The sequence below is a fragment of the Eubalaena glacialis genome, chromosome 19, assembly GCF_028564815.1.
Source record: "Eubalaena glacialis isolate mEubGla1 chromosome 19, mEubGla1.1.hap2.+ XY, whole genome shotgun sequence".
NCBI lineage: Eukaryota > Metazoa > Chordata > Mammalia > Artiodactyla > Balaenidae > Eubalaena > Eubalaena glacialis.
In genome coordinates this window covers 46,532,864-46,560,201 of record NC_083734.1, presented here as the reverse complement: position 1 = coordinate 46,560,201, position 27,338 = coordinate 46,532,864, and the positions used below count along the sequence as shown (strand labels likewise).

Sequence of the window (27,338 nt, the reverse complement as noted above, 5' to 3'; positions counted from 1 at the left end):
ATTTAAACTTATTTTCCATTATACAAATAATACATGATTATATTCTCAATAGATAACAATGAAATAACAGGTATAGTGAAAACCCTCCTTGTGCCCTAATCCCCCACCCACTACTTTGAGTTTAGTAGTAATCCTTGCATACTCTTTTCCATACGTTTGAGTACATACATACTTACAGATAGCAAAATAGGTTTGTGTGTTTTTCTGACCTTTTTTTACATAAGTAACATCCTGCAACTTGATTCCTTCATTTCATGATATGTCTTAGATTTCTTTCCTTCCCAGTACATAGAGGGTTACCCCATTCATTTAAGCTCCTGCATAATATTCCATAGTATGAATGTATCACAGTTTAATAATGCCCCTATTGAAGGATGTGTAGATTATGTCCAGTTTTCTTGTTACTTGCATTGCTGCAATGAATATCCTTGTACATGCATTTTTGTGAGCCTGATCATTTATTTCTATAGAATAGTTATCTAGAAATGGGATTGTTGGGGTGAAGACTATTTAGATATAAAATTTTAATTGCCCTCAAAAAAGTTGTGCCAGCTTATACTCCAGTCATCCTGCTGTGATGACATTCATTTCCCCACACCCTACCAACACTGGATATTCTCCCTTTTTTTTTTTTTCTTTTTTTGCTAATCTGACGGGTGAATAAAAGGGGTCCCATCTGAATTTGAATTTTTCTTATTACTTGTGAACTTAAATAGCTTTATATGTTTACTGAACATTTGTATTTCATCTCTGAATTGTCTGTCCTTTGCCCATTTTTCTGTTACTATTTTTTTTTATTGATTTGTAGAAAAAGTCAGTTTAGATACATAAGTGATTTTGGAAAAAAACATTCAAAGTAATTTTTCATGACAGTCTGTGGTCATATCCTTAGTTCAATTTGAATAGACAAGTCATAAATGACTTCTGAATTAATAATAGAAGACATAACATTCAATCTAAAAACAGGTATTATGACCACCCTTAAAGAGATGCCCCCTTAGTCTGATATCTTATTGGTAAGGAAACAAATGCTAGAACCAGGCAATTTGTTTTAATTTACAGATTTCCTAAATAGTATATGTAGTTTATATTTCCCGTGATAGTATCTAACGTGGAGATTTTATTTCCCAAACTTGTAAGAGAAATGAAAGTCATTTGGCACAAGAAATAGATAACTTAATTTCCTCTGGGAGTGGAGGGGGGTGGTAGACTGAGGGACAGAGGTAAGAGAAAAAGCTTGAATTGTGTGCTACATAGTTTTGGAATTTTGAGATGTGAAGATATATGACATATTTTTAAAAAATAAGTTGAAATTAAAAAATTAATTTTTAAAAAGCATGTGTTTGGGAGACGATACACTACAACATGAGTCTGGTAAGGTTTGAAGATTTCTAAGTCAGCTTGAGGTTTCTACCTTATAAGCAAAGGTTCCTAACTTGAGGTCAGTGTTTCCCCAAAGCAGAATTTCTTTATACCTCCTGCTCCCCCGTGTATACCTCTTTGGCAAGCTGCAGAAGCTTATGTTCTTGGGATAATGTTTTATAATGTATAATAAGTCAAACTATATAGAAAAACAAAGGAAACCAACTGTATTGAAATAGTTTTCAGAATATTTTTAAAATTAGTGAAATAGTAATAAATATGCTTCTCTTAACACATTAAATAACAAGATATAGTGGTAGGTCTAATAAATATTATAACTCCAGGGTAGTGATGAGAATAAATGATATTTCGAGGTATCTGCAGCATATACGTGATATGAAATGACCTGTGATTTCTATTGGGGACCAAATGAACTATACTGCTGATCTACTGTGGTTTGTTGCCTACATTCATAATGGGAGGAAGTGCTGATTTTAGTTAGAGATTTGTGAAAACTGAGATGTAATTTTATTTCCCATCCAAGTTTGGCACTCTGGATTCAGTCCTCTCTATTCACAGACCTCTGCCCTAAAAGGATGATCCACAAGTCGAAAATTGCATGCACAGTTTTGCGTGTGTTCAAGAAAGTGCAGTTCTTTAGGGAAAAGAACCATTGCTTTTTTGAAATTCTCAGAGGATTCTTGTCTCAAAAGATTGAGTCACAAATGTAGGGGAGAAGAAAGACATTTCTTTTCCTGTACTTATCCTCATGAGTGACGATAAATGGATAATTTGTTTTAAGTAAAAGTATCTGATAGTTGATAACTTGTCACTTTCTGAATTCATTCAGTAAATATTTTTTGAGTACCTACTATATGCCAGGAACTGTTTTACATGCTAGGGTTACAGGCCCAAGAATGAAACAGCCCAAGTATCCCAGTTCTCAGGGGGTTTACAAATATATAAAAATAAGTATATAAGTATAATAAATAGATAGGTATAATTTCAAGCATTGCTAAGTACTTTGGAGAGAAAGAAAGCAGGGGAAGGAGAGTAAATCAGTTCCAGAAAGGCCTCTTGTTTGCATTATACATATAGTTAAATCAATCAAACAAACAAACCCTGAGCCCTCTCAATTTCCTAGAAGTTACAGAGATGGAGAGAAGGATAATTGTCAATAATACAGAATCAAGAATGAATGTGAAATTCAGAAGATTGCCTTAGACCAGAACCCTGGTCAGAGGTTAGACATGGTTCTTTCTTAAACGTTACTTCATGCCTGGTTTTGATATTTTCATAGTGTGAGAAAGTTTTAGATCTGGCTTTAACTCTGATTCCCCATAGTTTTAAAACTTTTTCTTCAGTCAAAATGAATATTTGGAGTTCTACAGATTAATGTATTTTATTTCAGTTATTCAGTTATTGTTTATTTGAAGCTCCTTTTTGGGTAATTTTTTGGTGACTGACTCATTCTCCGTCTAAACTTTACTTCTAGGCTGAATTTACCGTTGTTATTTTTAAAATTTCTACTATCCTGTCATCCAAACAACTTCACAGAAAGAAACCCCATTAATTTGAAATACATACTGTTTGGTTACCCCCTGTCCTACCATGATATTCAAACTCTAAATTAAATAGATTATGAAAAGGACTGTGAAGAAAGTAAACTGAGTGCTAGTTACAGTATTTCAAGAAAATTACTTAACATGCTGACTTTAACATTGTAAGTGTCTTCTTCATGTGTGCACACAGGGTAGACCTCTGAAAAGTGACACTGTAGGTTTTTCTGGATTAATGGCTCTGTTGAGACAAGGTGGGATGGGGGAAGTTTTCCCATGCTAATGTAAAGGGCCATTCACTTGGTTTTAGAGTTTCTTTCCCAGAATGAATTGCTCACCTGCCCCAAAGCCCTCCTACAGAAGTTCTGGAGTCATCACTGATTCAGTGGTAACCGCTAATAACAGAGTGGTGAATTAATAATGAGACGTGAATACTGAGAGTTTGGAGGAAATGGCAACATTTTAGAATAACTGTAAGGTGTGTTCCCCTCCCGCCACCTTAACTGGTGCTCATTTTGCAGGTCAGCTACTTTTCTTGTCAGCCGTGTGGCCAAAGGGCGGAAGAATGCCTCTCAGACTTGAGCTTTGAGGAGGAAGAGTTCAGATTGCCAGATCTGGACTAGCACTTTTGAATTTCCCAGAATGCCAGGTTCTGTGGTTTCCTTGGGAAGCTCTGCATCCTTCCCAACCCCCCGCCACCCCTGAGCCGCTGGAGTTTGGGGCCACTCGGGTCTGCAGCCCAAATCCCGCCTCATTGTTTGGGGCCAGGGAGGGCAGGGAGGGCTTGGGAAGAGGGCCTGGCAGGAGGTAATTGTCGCCTTTGCAAGGGGAAGGATGGCTTACGCCCTGGGGACTCTGGGAAAAAGGCCCACTCTGGTGGTGCGCATTGGATCTCCGCACGAACCTAATAACGGTGGCGGAACTAAAGATGTCGTAAATAACGGGTGGGACGTTAGGCGGGGAAGGGGCGCGCGGTTGCTGATGGTGAGCCTTCGCGTCGCGGCGCTGGCATAGCGATCCGGTTCGGCTCTGAAGGAGGATGTGGCTTGGTGGGAGAGCTGCCTGCAGGGCCAGATCAGTTTGCTATGAGTAAAGAATTAATTTATGAGCTGGAATTAAGCTATGAGATGGAATTAATATAAATATGTGACCAAGAGACACTGTGAGTGAAAAGCAGAAGGTTTTAAATGCAGAACTCAGTGGAAATAGTTTCACAAGGCAACATAGCCTGTGCTCAGATCCCCAAGGCTCCTGAAGGATGTACCACTGTTAATATCACCTGCAAGGAAGGGGATTCTTCCAGGCAAGAGAAACCTACCTTTGACGTCTTATAGAGTTTCTTCTGTACTGGCTGTCTCTACTACTCCCTCACTCCACTCTTGGGATACTGGCTATGTGCCTTCCTACTTACCAGATATAAGAAACAGGTGCAAAACACCACCCGCTCCTCCCCGCAGCATGTTCCTAGTCTTTATTGTGAGACCAGCGGAAGCAAAGGGCATAACATTCCTCTGGCAGACCCAGGCGTCAGGCTTGACTGTGAATCGTTCCTGCTCCCTTCATTCTGCATTCTGGAGAAGTCATTGGCTGGATCTCTCAGTCTCCTAATTTATTTTTTAACTGTCTTTTCTGCTTCTCATATACTGAGATTTTTTATTATTGCTAACACTTTTCATTCGTATATTCTTGAGTTGATTAATGGATGCACTATCTGCTTACATCTGTCTGAGGGTAATAATTGTGCTATCCTAAGGTCCTCTTGTGCTTTGTTAACTCTGATTCATTGGCTATAAGCTCTTATGTTTGTTTTTGTTTTCTGTCCTTAATGGAGTTGGCTTTCTCACATTGTTTGGTCCTTCCTGAGTGTAATTCATCTTTGTAGTTGAGATTCTACTGCGTTTGTTTCCCAGCTTTAGGGGAGAAGTGAAATGAGCTGTTGGGGCTTATTACTCCCAGTGGGTTCCCCTGAGAATAAGGCAGAGGTGGAAGGTGACTTCTGGTGGCTAGTCAGGGAGTGCACACCTTTCTTCCAGGGTTCTGGGACCTTGCCCCCTTTCTAACACCCATTGCTCCTGCCTAGAGGAAGACACCTTTTGCTGCCTGGATCAAGGAGGAAAGATGTGGGGTTGATGTGTGCTGTAGGCTGCTCCTACCGCACTATTCCAACTGATCACCCTGTAGGTAGCTCCAGGACGTTTCTGGTAGGGGAGCATTTGTGGAGCTGCTCCCACACATTGAGCTAAGGTTGTGATTCTTAAGTTATATCTTTTCTATCATTCTTAGGGATTTTGGTGGAAGTTGAAGGGGTGGCGACTTGACATGTTTCAATCTGCCAACTTGAAATAGCACAACTTCATAGGAAACAATTTTGTATCCCTATTACATCCTAGACAAACTCAGGCAAATATGTATCAGGATACAAATACAAGAATGTTCAAAGCAGTATTTTGTTTGTTTGTTTGTTTTTAAATTTTATTTATTTATTTATTTATTTATTTATGGCTGAGTTGGGTCTTCGTTTCTGTGCGAGGGCTTTCTCCAGTTGCGGCAAGCGGGGGCCACTCTTCATCGCGGTGCGCGGGCCTCTCACTATCGCGGCCTCTCCCGTTGCGGAGCACAGGCTCCAGACGCGCAGGCTCAGTAATTGTGGCTCACGGGCCCAGTCGCTCCGGGGCATGTGGGATCCTCCCAGACCAAGGCTCGAACCCGCGTCCCCTGCATTGGCAGGCAGACTCCCAACCACTGCGCCACCAGGGAAGCCCAGCAGTATTGTTTTTAATAAATAAAAACTAGAAAAATCTCAGTATACACCAACAGTTGAATGAATAAAGTGTGGTATAATCATACTTAGAAGTCATACACTTCATCAGAAACATAATGCAAGCCACATAAGTAATCTTAAATTTTCTGGTAGCCACTTAAAAACAAAAGTAAAATGAAACAGATGAAATAAATGTTAATATCTTTTACTTAACCCTTATTTACAAAATATTTTCATTTTAACATGTAATCATTATATACATTATTAATAAGATATTCTACGTTTTTTTCATACTAAGTATTTAAAAACATCCGAAGTATTATTATATCTACATGTAATCAATATAAAAATTAATGAGAGAATCTACATTTTTTTCCCATACTAACTCTTTGAAATCACAATTTGGTTGCTAAATCTTATTACAAATACTTGATCGGTATTGAGATTTCACAAAATTTACAGTCAAAAATGTAGTATCACATATGCAAATTGTTGCTAACATAAACATTTTCCAATAAATACATTATCAGTTTTTAAATTTAATTTTAAAATAATTGAAATTAATTAAATTAAAAATTCAACTCAGTCACATTAGCCACTTTCAAATACTCAGAAGCCTCATGTAGTTGGACATGCAACACTACATACTACAGGCAAAAATAAAATAATTTTACAAAATAATGTTGAATGAAAGAAGCAATGTGGAAAATAATACATATAATATGATTCCACTTATATAAAGTTCAAGAAGAAGCAGGACTAAACTGTGTTGTTTATGGCTGATAGAGAAAAGGCAAAACTACATTTAAAAAGCAAGGAAATTATTATTAAAGTCAGGAGAGTGGTTCCCTCTAGGAAGTCAGAGAGAGGGTTGTGATTGGAAAAGGGCACACGAGGTCTTCTGGGATGCTGGCAGGATTCTTTCCTGACATGAATGGTATTACGTGGGGGTCTGTTTTGTAATTATTAAACAGTTGAACAGTTGTTCAATTGAATTATTGAACAGTTATGTATATTTTATGCACATTTTAGCTTTCAAAACGTTGGTGCCACCCAGAGCTGGGTTCTAACAGAGACTTCGTGATCTAGAGAGTAGGCATTAACTATATGATTTGGTGGGAAGAGTGGGTGGGGCGTGGGTGTGTGTGTGCGTGTGTGTGTGCGTGTGCGTGCACATGCGTGATGGACAGAAAGGAGGACGTGAAAAGAAGGTTTAAACGAAAACAGAGCAGAAATCACCATCCCTAAATTAAATAAGAATTAGGTTGTTTAGGTGGCACCATTACCCAGCTTTCCTCCACATATAGGAGTTAGTCCTATGTAGTATATAGTTGTAGTTATTTTGCAGTTTGATCCAGAAATAACCTTTTCATTTTTCAGGATTCTCAGTGAAAATTATTTGACTGAATTACATAAGGACTCCTTTGAAGGCTTGCTATCCCTCCGATATTTGTAAGTTAATCATATTTATTTATGAGTTCTTATCTATAAAGTAGATTATCTATAAAATAATTAAGGGGTTCAAGTTAGGTAGTCTCTTCAGTTTCTCCTAGCAATAAAATTCTACAATTCTTTAAGTCTGTGTAGGGTCCCAGCCCATCACTAGCACTATATATCTCCTATTCATTTTTAATTTTTTCATTATATAGACAAGGTATAGATAGAAAAATACACTTTAGTTGTAGAGGAAAAGTGGTAATGAGGTCTGAGCAATTATAGACTCCCATATGAACCTTGTTATATAAGTGTTCATATACTCTCCATCTGTATTTATATTTTGTTTATGACCTATGGATCAAATCTGGCCCACAGTCCATTTTTATACAGCCCATAAGTTAAAAGTGATTTTTAAAGGGCTGTAAATGAGAAAAAAAAGAAACGAAGAAAAATATGTGACAGAGACTGTATGTGGCCTTCAAAGCCTAAAATATTGACTTATCTGGTCTTTACAGAAAAGGTTTGAAAAAGTTGGTTTAGTGAAATGAGAGGAATTAAAGTTAACTTCAAATTGTCCCCTACAGGACAAGAAAATATAGAACACTTACATTAATATGAATGCCATTAACTCATAACTTTGATAATTTAATCTAAATTAAATTAACATTTAAATATTAAATATTTAAGTAGATGAAGTTTGTAAACAGTATTGTCAAGAGACTTCCCTGGTGGTCTAGTGGTTAAGACTTTGCCTTCCGATGCAGGGGGTGTGGGTTCGATCCCTAGTCAGGGAGCTAAGATCCCACATGCCTCATGGCCAAAAATCGAAACATAAAAAAAAAGAAGCAATATTGTAACAAATTCAATAAAGACTTTAAAAATGGTCCACATCAAAAAAAAATCTTAAAAATAAAATCAGTATTGTCAAGAAGACATTAAGTTACCAAAAGAACAAACTGTTGTTAAGGATTTCGATGCAGGAATTGTGATACCAATATTAAGAATGTTCAAGATGATGGTTAAGTGGTATATTTAGAAATGTTTACACTAAATAAGCATATCAGAAATGCCCCTAACAAACATCTCTCCAGCCTTTGTTTTTGTTTTTTGTTTGTTTGTTTGTTTTGTTTTTTGGGCCACGCCACACGACTTGCGGGATCTTAGTTCCCTGACCAGGGATTGAACCCAGGTCCCCAGCAGTGGAAGCGCCGAGTCCTAACCCCTGGACCTCCAGGGAATTCCCTCTCCAGCTTCTTTATCAAAGAGGAAATGCTTGCCTCGTATTTCCTTTATTTAGGGATAAGGAGATAACTGTGTTTTTTGCTATAAAAGCTCAGTTTTTGTCCTTTGTCCATGGCATCCAAAGCTGTGTATGTCATTAATCCTTATTAAGCCAATTAATGATCCTCTTTAGCAAATAGATTCTTCTTGCAAATATAAAAGGCTTAAGGGAAGTGGGTATAAAGAGCCTCACATGACCCTAAAAATAGTTCTTTTAATTATCAAACCTTCCAAGCCTTAAGGGGCAATCATCTTTATATTAGTCTCTTCTCTGCCATCTGGGCTCCAAACCTTACCCAGTTTGGAGAAAAACAAGTAAGATAACTGCACAGTGGAATAGGCCCTTCATTACTTCTACTATGAAATACTTTATAATCTGATTATTTCAGGTTAGCATAAGTATTCTGATTCTTTAAAAAAAAAAAGCCAATCAATAAAAAAGCGAAAAAAGAATATGCTAATCAGCACTATGCCTAGTGTTGTAAACACGAAGATGGGTAAGACAGGACTCCTTTTAGCAACTCATGATCTCACAGGGAAAATAAACATATAAGCTCAAACCATAATGACAAAGTGCTGTGGAGGCACCATGAAGTAATAAAACTACATTTCTTTTAAAACAGTCATTTCCTCCTTCTATCCACTCCCCAGCTATTTGTTGATTTTATAAATATTTGAGTTTGCTTTATGTCCACACGTTGGCTTTAAACATGATAGACGATGCACATAAGCAGGATCTAGTCCATACTTTGAAGGAGTTTATGCTCAGAGGAAATGGGTTGCAAAAATAGCTATATTTAAAGAAAGAAATGAATATGGGCAATGAGAGCTATAAGTTGGTATTGGAGCACAAAAGAGGGAAAAAAGACTTCAAATTGGATCAGGGAAGATGTTACTAGAGCCGTGCTGTTTAAACGGGACCTCGAAGGGCCATTGGGTATCAATGACAGACAACTTGGGAAGAAGAAGCTTGCAAAAGGGAAGTGGGAGAAAGGCAAAACACAGGGAAAATACTCTGAGTACCTGTAGAGTACAAGTGGGAAGAGTAGGAGATTAGAGCCAGATCATCTAGGGCTTTGGAGGCCAAGCCAAGGATAACATGTCAAGCTACCATGTTACCACAGCAGTGCTTTAGGACAAGCTTTAGCCTGCAACAGAACCAACCACTCGGAGGGCTTGTGAAAACACAAGCTCCACCCCCATAGTTACTGATTCAAGAGGTCCAGAGTAGGGCTGAGTATTTGTATCTTCAGTAAGTTCCCAAGTGATGCTGGTATTTGAGAACCACTTCCGGAGAGTTAATCTGGTGATCGCGTGGAGGATGGCTTAGAAAGGGAGAGGGTAGAGATGGAAACACCAGTCAGAAGACAGTTATACCCATCCAGGTGAAATGAGAGACTAAGCTGGAATCAATGGAAATAAGATAGTCAGCTATAGTCAAGAGTAGGTATTTTCGAATAAAAGTCAATATGATAGAAAGTGTAATACTGAATTAAAGTTACATATTAATGAGAGAAGTAACTTCCTTTCAAGTCGTGTGAAAGGGTATCTTTTATTTCTTCTGGTAATGAATTGACCTAGAAAAACAGAACTATACTGGGACGTGTGTAAATATAAGAATATTCCTTTTAATATTGGAAATTATAATGATATATAGAGATAAAAACTTTGAGCTCATAATCTAGAATTTGATGAGACCACGAAAGGTGGAATCTAATCAATGCTTCTGCTCTCGGGAAAGATTACCTCCAAAATCTATCAAGATCTATAGTTGTATATTTAATTTATGAAGATCCTGAAGGTGAGACTCTTAAGAGAGGTGAAGGCAGGGTTAGGGGCTCTGGAAGGTTCAAATAATAATTCCTAAGGTTTGGAGTTTAGACCAAAGCTTCTTGTTTATTATTATCATTCTAAAGTCTACTAGTTATTCCTACTAATTAGATATCTAATAGCTAATTGAGGCAATATTTTCCTTTTACTTTTCCTAGAGATTTATCCTGCAATAAAATACAGTCTATCGAAAGACGTACATTTGAACCACTACCTTTTTTGCAGTTTATGTAAGTTACCAGTGTAACTTCATTATATTTGGAATTTTTGTAAAGCTTAATTTTTTATAAAATTAATTTGTTACTCATTTTGAAATATGATTAAAATTACTACTAAAACTTTGTAGCAAATCCTTTTTGTCTCTAGCAAAGATTAGTGTGAGAATTATTACACAGATCAGAGTGAATCATTATAGAGCAGTGGTTCTCAACCAGGGTGATTTTGCACGCAGGTGACATTTGGTAGTGTCTGGAGACATTTTTGCTTGTCAGAACTGTATATGCTACTGGCATCTAGTGGACAGAGGCCAGAGATGCTACTAAACATCCAACAGTGTACAGGAGAGCCTCCCACAGCAAAGAATTATCCAGCCCAAAATGTCAATAGTGCTGCCTTTCTAGAGAAATAAAGATCACTTAACACAAGTATTTAATGAGCATTTACTATTTTGTATCTAATGCACCACATATATAATCATGAAAGTATAAATCATAATGTCTTCCACAGTGAGATTTCTTTAGTGTATGGAGGGAGTAGTGTTGTTATGTTTCATCATATATAAATTAGAATTATTGCCAAAGGATAAATGTTCTGAAAGAATATATATTTTTCTTCTTCTTTTGCTTGTGTCTTTTTCTGTAGAAATCTTAGTTGCAATTTACTCACAGAACTGAGCTTTGGAACGTTTCAGGCCTGGCATGGAATGCAGTTTTTACACAAGTTGTAAGTGAAATCGAAGATGAATACATGTAAAAAACTGTGTGTAAAAGCATCATGCAGTTATTGGTTAGCTGGGTGTAAGCCCAGTATGAATTCTGGAAAGTATGTCTTGAGAGCCATTTTTTTTTTTTTTTCAAATGAGGAAACTAAGGTACAAAGAGGCCAAGAGACTTGTTTAACTCATATATATGAATCGCTCTGCTTTCCATAGTACTGATCTTTGGCACAGGCAATAAAAGGCACCAAGCAAAAACACTCAAACTAGCATTGTCATGGAATCCCACTGATGCCTCTCCAATATGCGAATGGTCCATCAAGTTCCACTTTTGAATTTCGCTTTGATTCCTGCTCATGTGCAAAGTTCCTAACTGCTTAAAATGTATGCAACACAGAGCTGCAAAGAACTAAGTTTAGCACTGAATTCTTGAGCGAGCAAAAGGTGTGGGTGCTTCCCCAACCATTATTAGCTCTTTTAAATGGTAAAGCAGAAAGAATTCCTGAACACCCACCACAGGGCTCTCCCCAGCCACCCAGAACATTATTTTTCAAAAGGCATATATCTCTGAAGTGAATTATCTGTGGCCAATAGGGAGCTTTGAGGTATGGAAAAAGGCGTTGTTTGTGTTCAGCTATAGTGTGAGAAATATAAAGAAAATACATTGCTGTAGCCTAATTCAATATACTTTCTTTGCTGACTACTCTTCAGTAAGAAGTGTGGGTTTTACACCCTTTCAGCTCAAAAATTCTGTGATTTCTCATGACACAAGGAAATGAGAGTGGGTACGTTCAATGGCCCAAAGGCGATTTTAGACTCAAGGTAAAGAGCTCTTCTACACCTGGCTTTGGAAAAGACTCTCTTACCTGTCTTGTGGTTCAGAAATCCAGTTTCACACAGTGCATTTTGGGTTAATGAAGGTGTTGAGGCTGTGTCTGGAGCTGGATTAGCAATTCCTGCAGATGCCTATCTTTAGCGGCCTCCTTCCTTTCCCTTGTTAGTTTGCTGATGCCTACCTTGGGGAGAGAGCACCGAGGGTCAGTTTTTCTTTTGCCAGCACACCGGAGAGCAGGCTCATGAGGTCCCTTCACCAGGAGGTTTTAGTAGCGTCAATACAACGTCTTAAACTCACCTCGTTTCCTAAACATCCTATAACACCAAGAGTTCCTTATAAGAATCAGAGTTTCACTATAGTTATGTAGGCAACACAGGAAAATACCTTGTGGAAGTAAATAAATAAATAAACAAATAAATAAATAAATAAATAAATCACAGTTTAAAAATTAATGAATTCATTCAAAAACATTCACTGAGTGCCATGCCCACTGTGTGTCAGCACTGTACTAAGTGCTGGGGATACAAAGGCGCATAGGGCAGGGAATTTGTCCCCAAGAAGCTTTCATCCTGGAAGGAGAAAGATGGATGTTGATGGGAAAACATATATGAGAGCCATTCTAGCATCTGTGCAGCAGGGTAACAAGGTGAGGAGGGGGGTGATGAAGTAGACAATGGGTGGTCGGTTAGAAAAGATTTGTAATGGAAGAGGCACCAACTTGTTCCTTTTGAATTTGTGTTCCTCTTAAATGACAGAAAAAGGTAGTGAAAGAATCAAAACTATCTGGTGTTGGAAATAAATTAGTACTGTACTCCTAAAACTCATTCACAGTTACTTTCAAAAGATTGTCACAGTATAGTAAGTCTTTGTTTTGGGCTAAGTCTTTCTAATAGACAAAGCTAATTTGCTTCAGGAAACATTTGCCGTGGTGAGATGCAGACTTTATTGCATCTCTTTCCAAAGGCAAGCCACCAAAGGAAGATGCCACCCTCGAGTTAAGTCATTTTACTACCTATGATGACATATTACTGGGGTGTTTATAAGTTGCCTGCACTAAATAAGTTTGGCAAAGGGCCCCAGCTGAGGTGGATTTATCATGAATTCAATGAAGCTTAGGCTTAGGGCTCCTCACTTGTATAGGTCCCTTCCAAGGTCTTGAGAGGGGTCCTAGCGATTTTTGTATTCATAACTGCGCATGTTTTTATTAGATAGGATTTCCCAAAGTAGATGAGGTTCAGGCCCCACAAAACCTTGATTCATCACTGGGTTTCAGGTAATTATAAGTCAGTAGGTTTCTTGAATGAAGCCTCTATGTTATTGACAAACATCAGGTGAAGTAGTTAGCAGTGTGGTAGTCTATTTTAAATCGGAAATCGACCTCAAAGATGAGCTAAGAGCTTATTAATTAATAAAGTACCACTTTTTGAATGGTGGTAGTAATCATATCTCTTTCAGATAAAATCAGGAATGAAATATATTATGGAAAACCAGCAGTGGTTGATAATCCTAAATGTTAAGTCTACTTTTTTTTCTGACTTTAAAGTGTTTCTCCTTCATTCACCTATGCAGGTCCAGACTGATGGCTTATTTTTAAAAATTCTTTTAGTCACTTCATTGGTTCTAACAATACAAGCTCCATGATTTTAGAAACTGAAGGACTCTACAATGTAGAAAGGCTATATAACTTAACCAGACAGAGGACATTCACATGCTGGCTTGTCTGTGGTACATCAATATTGTACCAAGAACATAAGCACTAAGAGAGAATAAGAGGAAAATCAAAGCCTTATCCCTATTGAATTATTTACCCCATTGTTGAGAATATCAATGAGGTAGGTGTGGCCACACTATGAAGGCAAATTGAGCTGCGGTCACAGAGTCGCTCTAATGCTCCCCCAGTCAACTAGCATTGGTTTCCTTTCGGTAGCTATGTACACACAAAAGCTTACACACTTCAGGGTGTTGTCATCACTTTTTGCTGTGTCCTAGAATCCTGGCAGCTTCTCAGATTTAGAAAGGCATAAACGCTAAAAACAAAAATAACTTGGGTCTGTCCTTTCGGGTGATTTAGGGTGGCTGTTTTATTTGTAATAGTTCAAAATTTTGAGATTGTCACACCTAGCAACTACTATACTTTTCTTCTCCCAACTGCATCTTCTTCTTCCCACCTGTAGTATTTTCTCCCATTCTATATGTTTTTTCACTTTCTTGATAGTGTCTTTTGAAGCACAAACTTTTTCATTTTTATAAAATCCAATTTATCTATTTTTCCTTTGGTCGTTTGTGCTTCTGGTATCATATCTAAGAAACTGTTGTCTAATGCAAGGTCATAAAGATTTACTCCTGTGTTTTCTTCTAAGAGTGTTACAGCCTTAGCTCTTACATTTGGATATTTGATCCATTTGCAGTTAATTTTCATATATGGTGGGAAGTGTAGGAGTCCAGCTTCATTATTTTGTGTGTGGATGTACAGTTGTCCCAGCATCTTTTGGAAAGACTGTTCTTTCCACATTGAATTGTTTTGGCACCCTTGTTGAAAATCAATAGACCATAAATATGAGGGTTTATTTCTATACTGTCCATTCTGTTCCATTGATTCACATGTCTGTTCTTATTCCAGTACCACACTATGATTGCAGTCGCTTTGAACTGAGTTTTGAAACCAGGATGTGTGAGTCCTCCCACTTTGTTCTTTACCAACGTTGTTTTGGTTATTCTGTTTCCTTGAATTGCCATATGAATTTTAGAATTAGCTTGGCAATTTCTGGAAAGAAGTCAGCTGGGATTTTGATAGGAATTGCAATGGAACCATAGGTCGATTTGGGAAGTAGTGAAATTTTAATAAGATTATCTTCCAGTCCATGAATCCAGCATGTCTTTCTATTTATTTAGATCTTCTTCAATTTCTTTCAACAGTTTTGTACTTTTCAGTGTGAATCTTGCACTTACTTGGTTAAATTTTTCCCTAAGTATTTTATTTGTTTTGATGCTGTTACACATGGAATTGTTTTCGTAATTTCATTTTTGGATTACTCATTGCTGGTGTGTAGAAATAATATTGATCTTATATCCTACAACCTTGCTGAACTCATTTAGTAATGCTAACAGTTATTTTCCTAGATTCCCAGGAATATGTCTTGTGGTCTTCCAGTTTCCCAGGAATACATTGGAACATTTCAAAGTCTCTGTGGACATCTCATTCCTCAGCTTTTCTTTTTAAGCTTTTCGGTTGGGCTGTTTTCTGCCCCAAACTGTTATCCATTGCCTCATGCAACCGCCATGTTAAAATACTTGCTTGCAAATGTTTTCCAAAAATGCCACCTGAGGAGAAGCTTTTCTCACTAGACAGCTCTCAGTCAGGTCAAAGGCAAGCCTTTCAAGTGAGGTCTTCCAGGGGACCACCAGACATGTAAAACAATGACAGTTCTTTGGGAATGAGGCTTTGAAGGACCTCCCAGTCCATGCTGCTCCTCCTGGTACCAGGGATGTGGGCTGTTTTTCAAGGCTACCACTGGCATGGAGAGCAAAGGTCAAGGACAAGTTAAAGCAACACAGATCTCATTGTTCCTACAGAAATTAATTTGTTTTCCTTGAATAAATTGCTCCCCAATTTGCTGCAAGCCTGTTGGTTAAATTTCCAGAGTTCAGAAAAAGTTGACTCTGACCATTTTTGCCAGTTTTGTTGTTGTTGTTGTTGTTGTTATTGTTATTGTTGCTTCTATGGAGGGATGAATTTTCAGATGTCCTTCCTCCATCATTTTTACTGATTTTCCTGCAATATCTTTTAAAATCTCTGAAGTCTCAATGACCATAGGCTAATTAAATATTTATCATGGGAGATGATTAAGGAAAAAATAAATAAAAAGAGAAATAAATAAATAAAAAGAGAAAATATAATTCTCATAGAGGCTTTCCCAGATGTGTAGATGAAGTTTGAAAAGGTATTTCTATATTTAGTGCTCTCAAAATTAAGGTTAAAGTAACAGATGTTTTAAACCCCCCCCCCTTTTTTTTCATTCAGGGTAAACACAGGCTTTAGAGTCAGAACTGAGTTCAAATTCCAGCTCTGCTTCTTACTAGCTTGATGACTTAGGACAAATTATATAACTTCTCTGTGCCTCAGTTTCCTCATTTGCACAATGGGGTAATATATCTATCACATAAGGTTACTGTGAGGATTAAATGTTAAATGCTGATCACAGATGCCTGGCAACCCAAAAGATATTAGTTTTGATAATTATAATATTCGCAAAAATACGTTAATAATTCTTGAGTACAGTTAACCTAAAGTCAGATATTCTTTTCTTTCTTCCTGTTTCTTTTGGGGTTTTTTTTCCCCCTTATTTATTTTAAAGAACTAAGAAAAAAGAAAAAAAGAAAGAAAGAACTAAGAAGAAAATCTATTCCAGCATTTTGGAATAAAATTTTGTTCCCCAAAATTAATTTGTTTATTTTATTGATATATAAACAAAATGTTATTTATTTATTCAGCAAACATTTATTAAATACCTAGTAAATATTAGGCACTATGTCAGGCACAGGAATAATAATGACAATAAAGTGTGGTCCCTGCTCTCAAGTTGCTGGCAATCTAGGAGACTGACAAGTAAACAGGTGATTACATACACAGTAACAAAGGCTATGATACAAGAATACACATGGGACTATGTGATGGGAGTATGGCTTTCACCAGTTCCTCTTGGATTTCTCTCTTCTTCTTTGGCTCCAGAACCAAGGAATTAGCCCTATTTTTGTCTTTCACTGGGTAGTTTAAATCATGAAATTTTAAAAAATTTGTAGAGATGAAAGAAAAACACCTTGAATTATGGAGGACACTAGAAATAGTACTTTTTTACAGAGCAAGGGCTTCCTACCAGCATAGTCACTTCTAGGGTTTTTAACCTGAAAAGTTCTTTGGCATATTTTTTCTTTGCTAGCCACTTTTTTTCTTTTTCTTTTTTTTTTCTTTTTTTTTTGTTTGTTTCTCTTCTCCACTTTATCATCTAGAGACCTGGGTAGTTCCCAATGAAAGAGTGTTTTACAGATGCTAAGGGTGATTTATAGGTAAAGACAGAAAATGATTTTTTTTTTAAACCTTCACGTTCCGTACCAAAAAAAATGAATATAAGCTTTCATGGAAGTAATTGAAAATGCAGATAATTTAAATTCCATTCCATTTTTCAGAATTCTCAATCATAATCCTTTGACAACAGTTGAAGATTCTTATCTTTTTAAATTGCCAGCATTAAAATATTTGTAAGTATTGCAACAGTTTCATGGCTCATGAGATAATTTCTGCTCTTTTTTACTTTCGTCAAAGATTGAGTACTTTGGCTAAAAAGTCATAATTTAGATTTTACCTGGGTTATTGAAAATAAAAGTTATTGGCAAAGAAAACGATTAAGAAAGAATATATATGGGTAAGACAGCCAGCAGAGAATGAGAACAGTGTTGAAGAACACATATAGATATGGAACATGTAGATGCATGTAGGAATATTATTTATCCCAGAAAGCAAAAAGGAATAAGGGGTACATTATTTTTTTTTAAAAAGAGTGATCAAAAGAGGTAGATGCAATTGAAAATGAGAAGTTAGGATAATAAAAAATGATTGTACTGTTCAGCACCAAGGCCATTAATTTGATGATGCAAATTTAAATTTCTTCAATAAGAGCTCTTTGGAATTATCATGTATGGCAAGTAAGAAGCCAGAATTGAAGTAATCACATGTTAAGTCTCTTTTTAAGTTTAGAATTTTTGTCTTTGGGTTTTATATCGTGCATGTTTGGGCTTCTCCTTCAGAGACATGGGAACAACACAAGTGTCACTTACAATAATTGAAAGCATCCTCATGATGACCCTTGAATTGGAAAAACTGTAAGTTGATTTTTCTTACATTTGTTTTCACTCAATTGTTTTTTTAGGTTTGTTTTATTATTTTCTTAAGTCAGGTTTATTTATGTATAATTTTCATTTAACAAAATTCCCTATTTTTAAATATACAGTGTGATGTGTTTTGACAAACGTATAGTTCTGTAGCCACCACCACATTTGAGGTAAAGAAAACTTCTGCACTCCCAAAAGACCCCTCATGTCGCTTTGTAGTCAATCCATCCTCCTCCCACTACCAGCCCCTGGCAACCACCGATCTGATTTTTGTCCGTATAATGTTGCCTTTTCCAGAATATCTTATAAATGAAATCATGTGGTATGTAGCCTTTTGTTTTTGGGTTCTTTCACTTAGCCAGTCTCTTTGGCGATTCATCTGTTTTGTTGCACCTGTCAGTAGTTCATTCCTTTTTATTGCTGAGTAGTATTCTAGTTGTGTGGAGACACAGATTGTTTACGCATTCATCATTTGATGAACATTTGAGTTGTTTCCAGTTTTTTTGGCTATTATGAAAAAAGCCTCTGAAAACACTCACATGTGTGTGTGAACATACGTTTTGTGCGAGCATATGTTTTCATTTCTTTGGGGTGAAATACCTAAGGGTGGGATTGCTTCATCATATGCTAAGTGCATATTTAACTTTTTAAGAAACTGCTAAACTGTTTTCTAAAGTGCCTGTGCCATTTTGCTTTCCCACTAGCAGTCTATGAGAGTTGCAGTTGCTCCACATCTTCCACTGATCCTTATATTTGTTTTCTAAAAACGTTTAACCTTTCTAGTAGGTGTGTAGTTGCATCTCGTGGTTTTTGCCACATTTTGCATTTCTGTAATAGCTGATGATGTTGAGTGTCTATTCATGTGCAAATATCTTTTTAAGTGAAGAGTCTGTTCAAATCCTTTTTTTAATTGGATATTTATATTGAGTTTTAAGAGTGCTTTATATAAAAAGCAATGGAAAAAGTCCTTTCTCCTAGATATGTGTTTAGTAAATATCTTCTCCCAGATTGTGACTTATCTTCATTGTATTAAAGTGTCTCTGAAGACTAGATGTTTTAAGTTTTTGATGAACTCTAATTTAGAAAATTTTTTTCATATTTATTTAATTTATTTGGTTGTGCTGGGTCTTAGTTGCGGCAGATGGGCTCCTTAGTTGCGGCTCATGGGCTTCTTAGTTGTGGCATGCGAGCTCTTAGTTGTGGCATGCATGTGGGATCTAGTTCCCTGGCCAGGGATCGAACCCAGGCCCCCTGCATTGGGAACTCGGAGTCTTAACCACCAGGGAAGTCCCTTAGCAGTTTTTCTTAGATGGTTTGTGCTTTTTTGTGTCTTATCTAAGAAATCTTTGTGTGAGACCCCATTGTCTAACCCAAAATCACAAAGATTTTCTCCTATGTTTTCTTCCAGAAGTTGTATAGTTACATTTAGGTCTATGATTCATTTTGAGTTAACTTTCATATATGTTGTGAGGGAAGGGTCAAGTTTCATTTTTTTGCAGTTTAAAAAACGATTTCTGTAGGACCGTATTGTGACAGTTTATCACACAACTAACTGCGCCTTAAACTGTGCCATCCCCCCTCCAATATGGCAAGCTAATAGAAACTTTCTGTTATGCCAAGGCTAGTTGAGGGGATTGCATGAGATTAGTAGGCGGAAAGGGCCCTGCGTTTAGCAGTCTGTTCCAACCGTCTTTGTCAGGTCAGCTGACAAATGACTGTCTTCACCACGCCGTCACATCTGTTGGTCACTGCTCTAGCCTCATCTTCCTCAGCCTTCCACAGCATCTGCCGCAACTGCGATCCCTCTCTTGTCAGCTAGATGCCCTCCTCTTTGGATATTAAAAATTATTTCCCTATGTAACTACAATACTGTTAACACACAGTATTGAAGAAATTAAATTCCTACACAATAATATTACCTAATAAAGAGTTGCTATTCAAATTTCCCCAATTGTCTCTCTCATATAATATCATTTCTTTTAACAGCTTTTTGAGGTATAATTGACATACAATAATCTGTGTTCACACACACCCATACATACACACCATGAAGACATCATCAAAATCAAAATGTCCATCACCTCAGAAAGTTTCTTAATGTCTCTTTGTAATTCTTCCTTCCCATCGTTCCTCGCCCTTCCCAATCGCCAAGCAACCATTGATCTGCTTTCTGTTTGCATTTTCTAGAATTTTATGTAAATGGAATCATACAGTGTATACTTTTTTCTAACTGGCCTCTAACTCAGCATGGTTATTTTAATCTTCATCCATATTGTTGTATATATCACTAATTCATTTCTCTTTATTGCTGAATAGTATTCCATTATATGGATGTACCACAATTTATCTATTCACCATTGATGGACATTGGAGTTGTTTCAGTCTTTGTCTATTACAGATAAAGTTGCTATGAATATTTGTGTACAAGTCTTTGTATGGATGTATGCTTCCATTTCTCTTGGGTAAATACCTGCAAGTAGAATGGCTGGATCATTGGTAAGTGTATGTTTAAGTTTTTAAATAATACCTATTTTCCATAGTGTTTTGATCATTTTACATCTCTACCAGCAGTGTTTGAGAGTTGCATTTTCTTCACGTTGCGGCCAACACTTGCTATGCTCAGTATTTTTAACTGTAGATAGTTTAATAGGTGTGTAGTTGTATCTCACTGTAGCATCCCTAATGATTAATCATGTCAAACATCTTTTCATATGCTTATTTTCCATCTGTATCTCTTTGAATCTTTTATCTATATTTTTCTGGAATTTTGAGAGTTCTTTATATATTCTGGAAATTAGTCCTTTATCCAATATGTAAGTTGCTAAGTATTTTCTCCCATTCTGTGACTCATCTTTTCATTCTCTCAGGAGTGTCTTTTGCAGGGCAGAAATTCTTAATTTTGATGGTGTCTAATTTATCTATTTTTTTCTTTTATAGTTTATGCTTTTGGTGTTGTAGCTAAGAAATCTTGCCTAACTCAAGGTCATAAAATTTTTCACCTGTTTTGTTCTAGAAGTTTTATAGTTTTCTGTTTTACATTTAGATCTTTAAACCAATTTGAGTTCATTTCTGTACATGGTTTGGATGGAAGTTCATTTTTTTTTTTTTTTTTTTTGCACCTGGATATTCAATTGTTCCAGCATCATTTGTTGAAAAGACTATCGTTTCTCCACTTAAATGCCTTTGAACCTGAAAGTCAGTTATCCACATCTCTCTACTTCTGAACTTTCTATTCTGTTCCCTTGATCTTTTTGTCTATCTTTACACTACTATCACAACGTCTTGAAAGTGTAGCTTCATAAGCCTTGAAATCAGTTACTGTTAGTTCTTCAACTTTGTTCTTTTTCACAGTTGTTTTAGTTATTCTAAATTTTATTTCCATATGAATTTTAGAATTAGCTTGTCAATTTCTATAGAAAAGCCTACTGGGATTTTGATCTATAAATCAATTTGGGGAGAATTGATGTCTTAACAATATTGAATCTTCTGATCCATGAATACATTATATCTCTCCAGTTATCTAGGTCTTCCTTAATTTCCCCCCAGCAATATTTTACAGTTTTCCGTGTGCAAGTCTTTTACATCTTTTGTCGGATTTATTCTAAGTATTTTATATGTTTGATTCTGTTGTAAGTAGTATTTTAAAACTTTGATCTCTGCTTGTTTGTTGAGATAAATTAATCTTTTTGTATGTTGATCTTGTACCCTGCAAACTTGATAAACTCATTTGTTAGTTCCAGTAGCATTTTTGTAGATTCTATCAGGTTTTCTACATAATCATGTTATCTGCAAATAAAGATAGTTTTACTTCTTCCTTTCCATTCTGAATATCTCTTTTCTTTTTGTTGCCCTATTGCACTGGCTAGAACCTTCAGTGCAATGTCAAATAGAAGTAATGAGAGCAGACATCCTTGCCTTTGTCCTGATCCTGGAGAGAAAGTACTTTGTCCTTCACCATTAAATATGATGTTAGGTTTTTTGTCAAAGTCATTTATCAAGTTGAGGAAGTCTCCTTCCATTCCTAGTCTACTGAGGGCTGTGTTTTTCTTTAATCAGGAATGGATGTTAGATTTTTTCTTTCTTTTCCTGCATCTATTGCAATGATTATGTGATTTTTCTCTTCTTTTCTTAATTTGTTTATTTATTTTTGGCTGCATTGGGTCTTCATTGCTGCACGCAGGCTTTCTCTAGCTGTGGCGAGCAGGGACTACTCTTCGTTGCAGTATGCAGGCTTCTCCTTGTGGTGGCTTCTCTTGTTGCAGAGCACGGGCTCTAGGTGCACGGGCTTCACTCATTGTGGCACATGGGCTCAGTAGTTGTGGCTCACGGGCTCTAGAGCGTAGGCTCAGTAGTTGTGGTGCACGGGCTTAGTTGCTCCGTGGCATGTGGGATCTTCCCGGACCAGGGCTCAAACCCATGTCCCCTGCACTGGCAGGTAGATTCTTAACCCCTGCCCCACCAGAGATGTCCTGATTTTTCTTTTTTAGTGTACTAAGTTGGGTAAATTGATTTTCAAATATTAAACCAACCTTTCCTTCTTGAGATAAACCCCACTTGGTCATGATGTATCATCTTTTTCTATATTATTGGATTTGATATGCTAAAATTTTGTTAAGAGTTTTTGCCTCTGTGTTCATGAGAGATATTGGTCTATAGTTTTCTTGTAATGTCATTGTCTAATCTTGATACGGTGAAAGTTGGCCTTATAAATAAGTTGGGAAGTATTCCCTTCTCTTCAACTTTCTGGTAGAGTTTGTGTAGAATTGGCACTATTTTATTCCTTAAGTGTTCGGTAGAATTTCTCAGTTAAGCCACCTGGACTTGAAGCTTTCTTTGTTGGAAGGTTTTAAACTGCACATCCAATTTCTTTAATATCTTTATTCTTGAATAAACTTTAGTAGCGCATGTCTTTCAAGGAATTTGTCCATTTCATCTTGAATTTATTGGTATAAAGTATTCTATAGTATTCTCTTATTATCCTTTTAATATCTATAGTATATTTCTGTTTTCCATTTTATTTATTTCTACTTTGATCTTTATTGTGTTCTTTCTTCTCTTACTCTGTGATTAATTTGCTCTCGTTTGTCCAGTTTAAGGTGGAAGTTGAGGAAGCTGAGTACAGCGTTAGCAATATCCCATATGTTGACATATTATGTTTTCAGTTTCAGTGAGTTCAGAATAGTTTCTGATTTCCCTTTTGATTTCTTCTTTGACCACCAAGTTACTCAGAAGTGTGTTGTTTAGTTTCCAAATATTTGGAGATTTTTCGGATTTGTTAATTTCTAATTTAATTCCATTGTGGTCAGAGACATATATCGAATGACTAAAATCCTTTAAAAAAATTTTTTAAGTTTTTGTTTTAATTTATTTTTTTGCTGCGTTGGGTCTTTGTTGCTTCGCGTGGGCTTTCTCTAGTTGCGGCGAGCAGGTGCTACTGTTCGTTGCGCTGCACCGGCTTCTCATCGGATGGCTTCTCTCGTTGCAGAGCACAGGCTCTAGGTGCGTGGGCTTCAGTAGTTGTGGTACACAGGCTCTAGAGTGCAGGCTCAGTAGTTGTGGCGTACGGGCTTAGTTGCTCCACGGCGTGTGGGATCTTCCCGGACCAGGGATCGAACCTGTGTCCCCTGCATTGGCAGGCAGATTCTTAACCACTGAACCACCAGGGAAGTCCCAATTCCAGCATTCTTAATCTTTTGTGTAGATCCATATTCCAATCTTGTGTCATTGTGCTTCTGCTTAAAAATACTTCTTTTAACATTTCTTATAGTGAAAGTCTGCTAGTAATGAATTCTTTCAGCTTTTGTGTGTCTGAGATAGTCTTTATTTTGCTTTTGTTTTGACAGATCTGGGTATAGAATTCTAGCTTGATAGAATTCAATTCACGACTTTAAAGATGTTATTCCACTGAGTTCTCGTTTACATTGTTTCCAACAAGAATTCTGCTGTCATTGTTATCTTTGTTCCTCTGTATGTAGTGTATAGTTTTTTCCTCTGGCTGCTTTTAAATTTTTCTCTTTATTGCTGGTTTTGAGCAATTTGACTGTTTTTTGTGCCTTGGTGTAGTTTTGTCCATGTTTCTTATGCTTAAAGTTCATTGATCTTCTTGACTTTGTGAGTTTATAGTGTTTACCATTTGGGGAAAATTTTGGCTGTTATTTCTTCAAATTTTTGTATTTCTCCTCTCCTTCATGGACTCTAAGTACCCATGTATTAGGCCACTTGAAGTTGTTGCACGACTCACTGATGCTCTATTCATTTTCGTTGTTGTTTTGTTTTGTTACTCTTTTTGTTTCATTTTGGATCGTTTCTATTACTATGCCTTAATGTTCACTGACCCTTTCTTCTGCAGTGTCTAATCTGCCATTAACCTCGTTCAATGTCTTTTTCATTTAGACATTGTTTTTAATCTCTAGAAGCTCAATTTGGGTCTGTTTTACATTTTCCATGCCTGTACTTAACATTTTCAGTGTTTAGTCAGGGTTTTTTAACATATGAAATACAGTTATAATAACTTTTCTTCATGTATAATAAGTTTTTAAATGTTCTTTTCTGCCAATTCTAACATCTGTATAGATTATGGGTTAGTTTTGATTGATTGCCTTTTCTCCTCAGTATGCATCATATTTTCCTACTTCTTCGCATGCTTGGCAATTTTTCATATGATCCCAGATAGTGTGAGTTTTAGTTTATTGTGTGCTATATATATTTATATTCCTGTAAAATGCTTGGGCTTTGTATTGGGTGAAATTAAGTTACTCAGAACAATTTTATTCTTTTAGGTCTAGCTTTTAAGATTCGTTGGGTAGGAGTCCAAGTAGCCTTTAGTCTGGAGCTCATTATTTGCAACTACTGAGACAAGTCCTTTCTGAGTATCATGAGGTTTTCCAGTCTGACTTGTAGGAACAGGTACTATTCCTACAACCCTGTGTGATATCCAGTTATTCTTATTATTAATCCTTTCATGTGGTTCTTTTCCTGGCATCAAGTAATTCCTCACACAAATGTACTGACCAATACTTTGTTGAATTCTCAAGAGATCCCTCTGCATATCTCCAGAGTTCTTTGTCTGTGCACTTCTTTTCTCTCTGATACTCTGCTTTGTGAACTCTAGTAACCTTGGTTTTCCCAGACTCTCAGCTCCATTTCCTCAGTCAGGGAGTCCACCAGTCTCTGCCTGGACTTCTCTTCCCTGTACCGTGACCTGGAAACTCTCTCAGAGAAGTAAGTTAGGGCAATTATAGGGATCACTTCATTTATTTCCCATCTCCTGGGGATCAATGTACTTTACTGCGTGAGGTCCAGTTTCTTGAAAACTGTTGTTTCATATGTTCTGTCTGATATTTTCATTGTTTCAGGTGGGAGGTTAAATTGGACCTTGTTACTTCATCTTGGCCAGAAGCCAATAACATTCTTTAAGTCTGTTTTGTTTTGATACAGGGTCCAATTAAAGATTAGGCATTGCATGTCGTGTCTTTGTTTCCTTTAATCTAGAATATTTACCTACTTTTTTTTTTTCTTTGGTCTTTTATGACATTGACATTTTTGAAGAGTCTAAGCCAGTTGTCTTGTAAATTGCCCCACAATCTGGATTTGTCTGTTTCCTCATTAGATTCAAAGTAAACATTTTGGGAAAGAATACTATATAGGTGATGTATTCTTCATACTTCAGCACTTCAGGTGGCCCAGTGCTAAGTTTGGTCACTTGACTAAGGTGGTATCTTCCATATCTCTCCATTGTAAAGTAATTTTTCCCCTTGGTAATTGATAAATAATATGTGGGGTGATAGTTTGGGATCAGTGAAGATCCTACTTTCAAACAACTCTTCACCCAACTGTGCATCAGTGATAATCCTTGTCTGAATCGATGATTACATTGATAGTTGCAAAATGACACTTTCCTAATTCTATCATTCCTTTTGCATTTATTAGCTGACATTATTCTATAAAGAAGAGCTCCCCCACTTTTCATTTTGAGTATCATTATGAACTCATGTGCTTTTTAAAAAATTAACTATGTTATACCTTATTATAATGATAATGTTGTTCTTTGGAATGTTCCTTTTGTCCAGATTTGGCCAATGCGATCTCTGTTATTGTTTAACCACATGATGCTTTTTTATTACTAGAGTAATTTGTAATATATTACTACTCACAAATAGGAACTGAGAAAGGGACTCCAGAAGGTGCGGTCTTATTCAGACTCTTCTTAGAAGTCTGCCTTCTTCCTGTGTACTCTCAACCCAAAGTGAGGCTTTCGGGTAGGAAGGAGATACTTCTGAATTAAACTACAGATCAATGTCACCCAATTCTAATCCCTATTCCCTTTTTGCTAGACATACCATACCTACTGCCATCCTAATCCTTCTGTTGGGCACCTCTCTCCTCCTCTATATTTATTTACAACAGTCAAGAGCAGCAATTGGCCAACCAGCCCCTATCCAGTTCTCCAGTCCATATGCCCCAAGAACTCCTTTTTGCACTGGTCTTTGGTGGCCTTGGCCTACCTCTTCTACCTACTCAAGTAACTCTTTTACCACGAATTTAATTACCTGTGTTTCCATTTATAGGATCTTACCTAGCCGTATGGCCTGCTGCCTCTGCCAATTTAAAACTACTATTGAGGTTGTCTGTCAGACAGTCAAGCTGCGTTGTGACAGTGAATGCCTGACAGACGTCACACGTTGTGGTGAGTCTCAATTGCGGGATAATAAAGTTTTAATTTTTAATTTAATTTTTTAATTTTTATTTTTAATCAATGATAAATTTTAAAATTAATGATGTAATTGCATTATTTTAATTCATTCATTCAGAGTTCCAGCTTCCTAAGTTTCTCAGAACTACCCCTTGCTAAAAATCAGATTCTTGATTACATTATTAAGCTAATAATAGCTCAGTTACATTGTTAGCTTAATAATGTAAATGATCCCCATACATAAAGGGACAAGAGAAAGGAATGGAAGGGGAAAGGGAATTAACATTAATGGCCACATATCCTATGCTGTGCTCTCTGCAAACGAGAACTTATTCATATAGTGCATCACAGTTTGTAAACTGATTTTATATACATTAGGTCTCAAGTACCCTTTGTCTTATAGGACAGATATAAATATATTTTTGTTTATTTTGTTTGTTTCTGCAATTTTATAAAGAGTACAAGTGATGCTGTTTTGTGTCCTATTTGGAGCCTGAGAGTTTCTGGTTCCATAACCAGAAGCTGCTACCTAGCCCTTCTAATGGATGGGAGAGCTAGTTTATTCTTAGACTGTCCAGCTCTGGACTTGCTCTGAATCTCAAGCTTTTCTATCCACAAAACACTCAGGGGCTTTCAACTATTTTTCTATATATTAGATTTATTGGCACTAACTTGATGACTTCCAAAATGTGCTGTCATGCCCAGGTAGCTTGACTACAGGTCTCTTTCAGTGATCGAGAGCACCTCATAAATAATAACAC

The 27,338-nt window shown here is 36.8% G+C and overlaps 1 protein-coding gene across 5 annotated transcripts in view; it reads left to right on the top strand.

The window, feature by feature from the left end:
• LOC133080637 (leucine-rich repeat-containing protein 37A2-like) overlaps positions 1-27,338 on the top strand; it is a 44,052-nt gene that overhangs the window by 7,411 nt on the left and 9,303 nt on the right. For 3 of the 5 annotated variants that reach the window (XR_009698563.1, XM_061176671.1, XM_061176670.1), the window contains exons 4-6: positions 17,184-17,255; positions 17,802-17,876; positions 26,453-26,571. Coding sequence is in view for 4 of the 5 variants with exons in the window: in XM_061176671.1 (XP_061032654.1) it covers positions 17,184-17,255; positions 17,802-17,876; positions 26,453-26,571 (266 nt within the window). In the remaining variant the exon portion in view is untranslated. Of the gene's footprint in view, positions 1-7,062; positions 7,135-10,388; positions 10,461-11,091; positions 11,173-17,183; positions 17,256-17,801; positions 17,877-26,452; positions 26,572-27,338 lie in introns of those variants that run through there. The other 2 variants (XM_061176673.1, XM_061176672.1) reach the window with 2 other exon arrangements.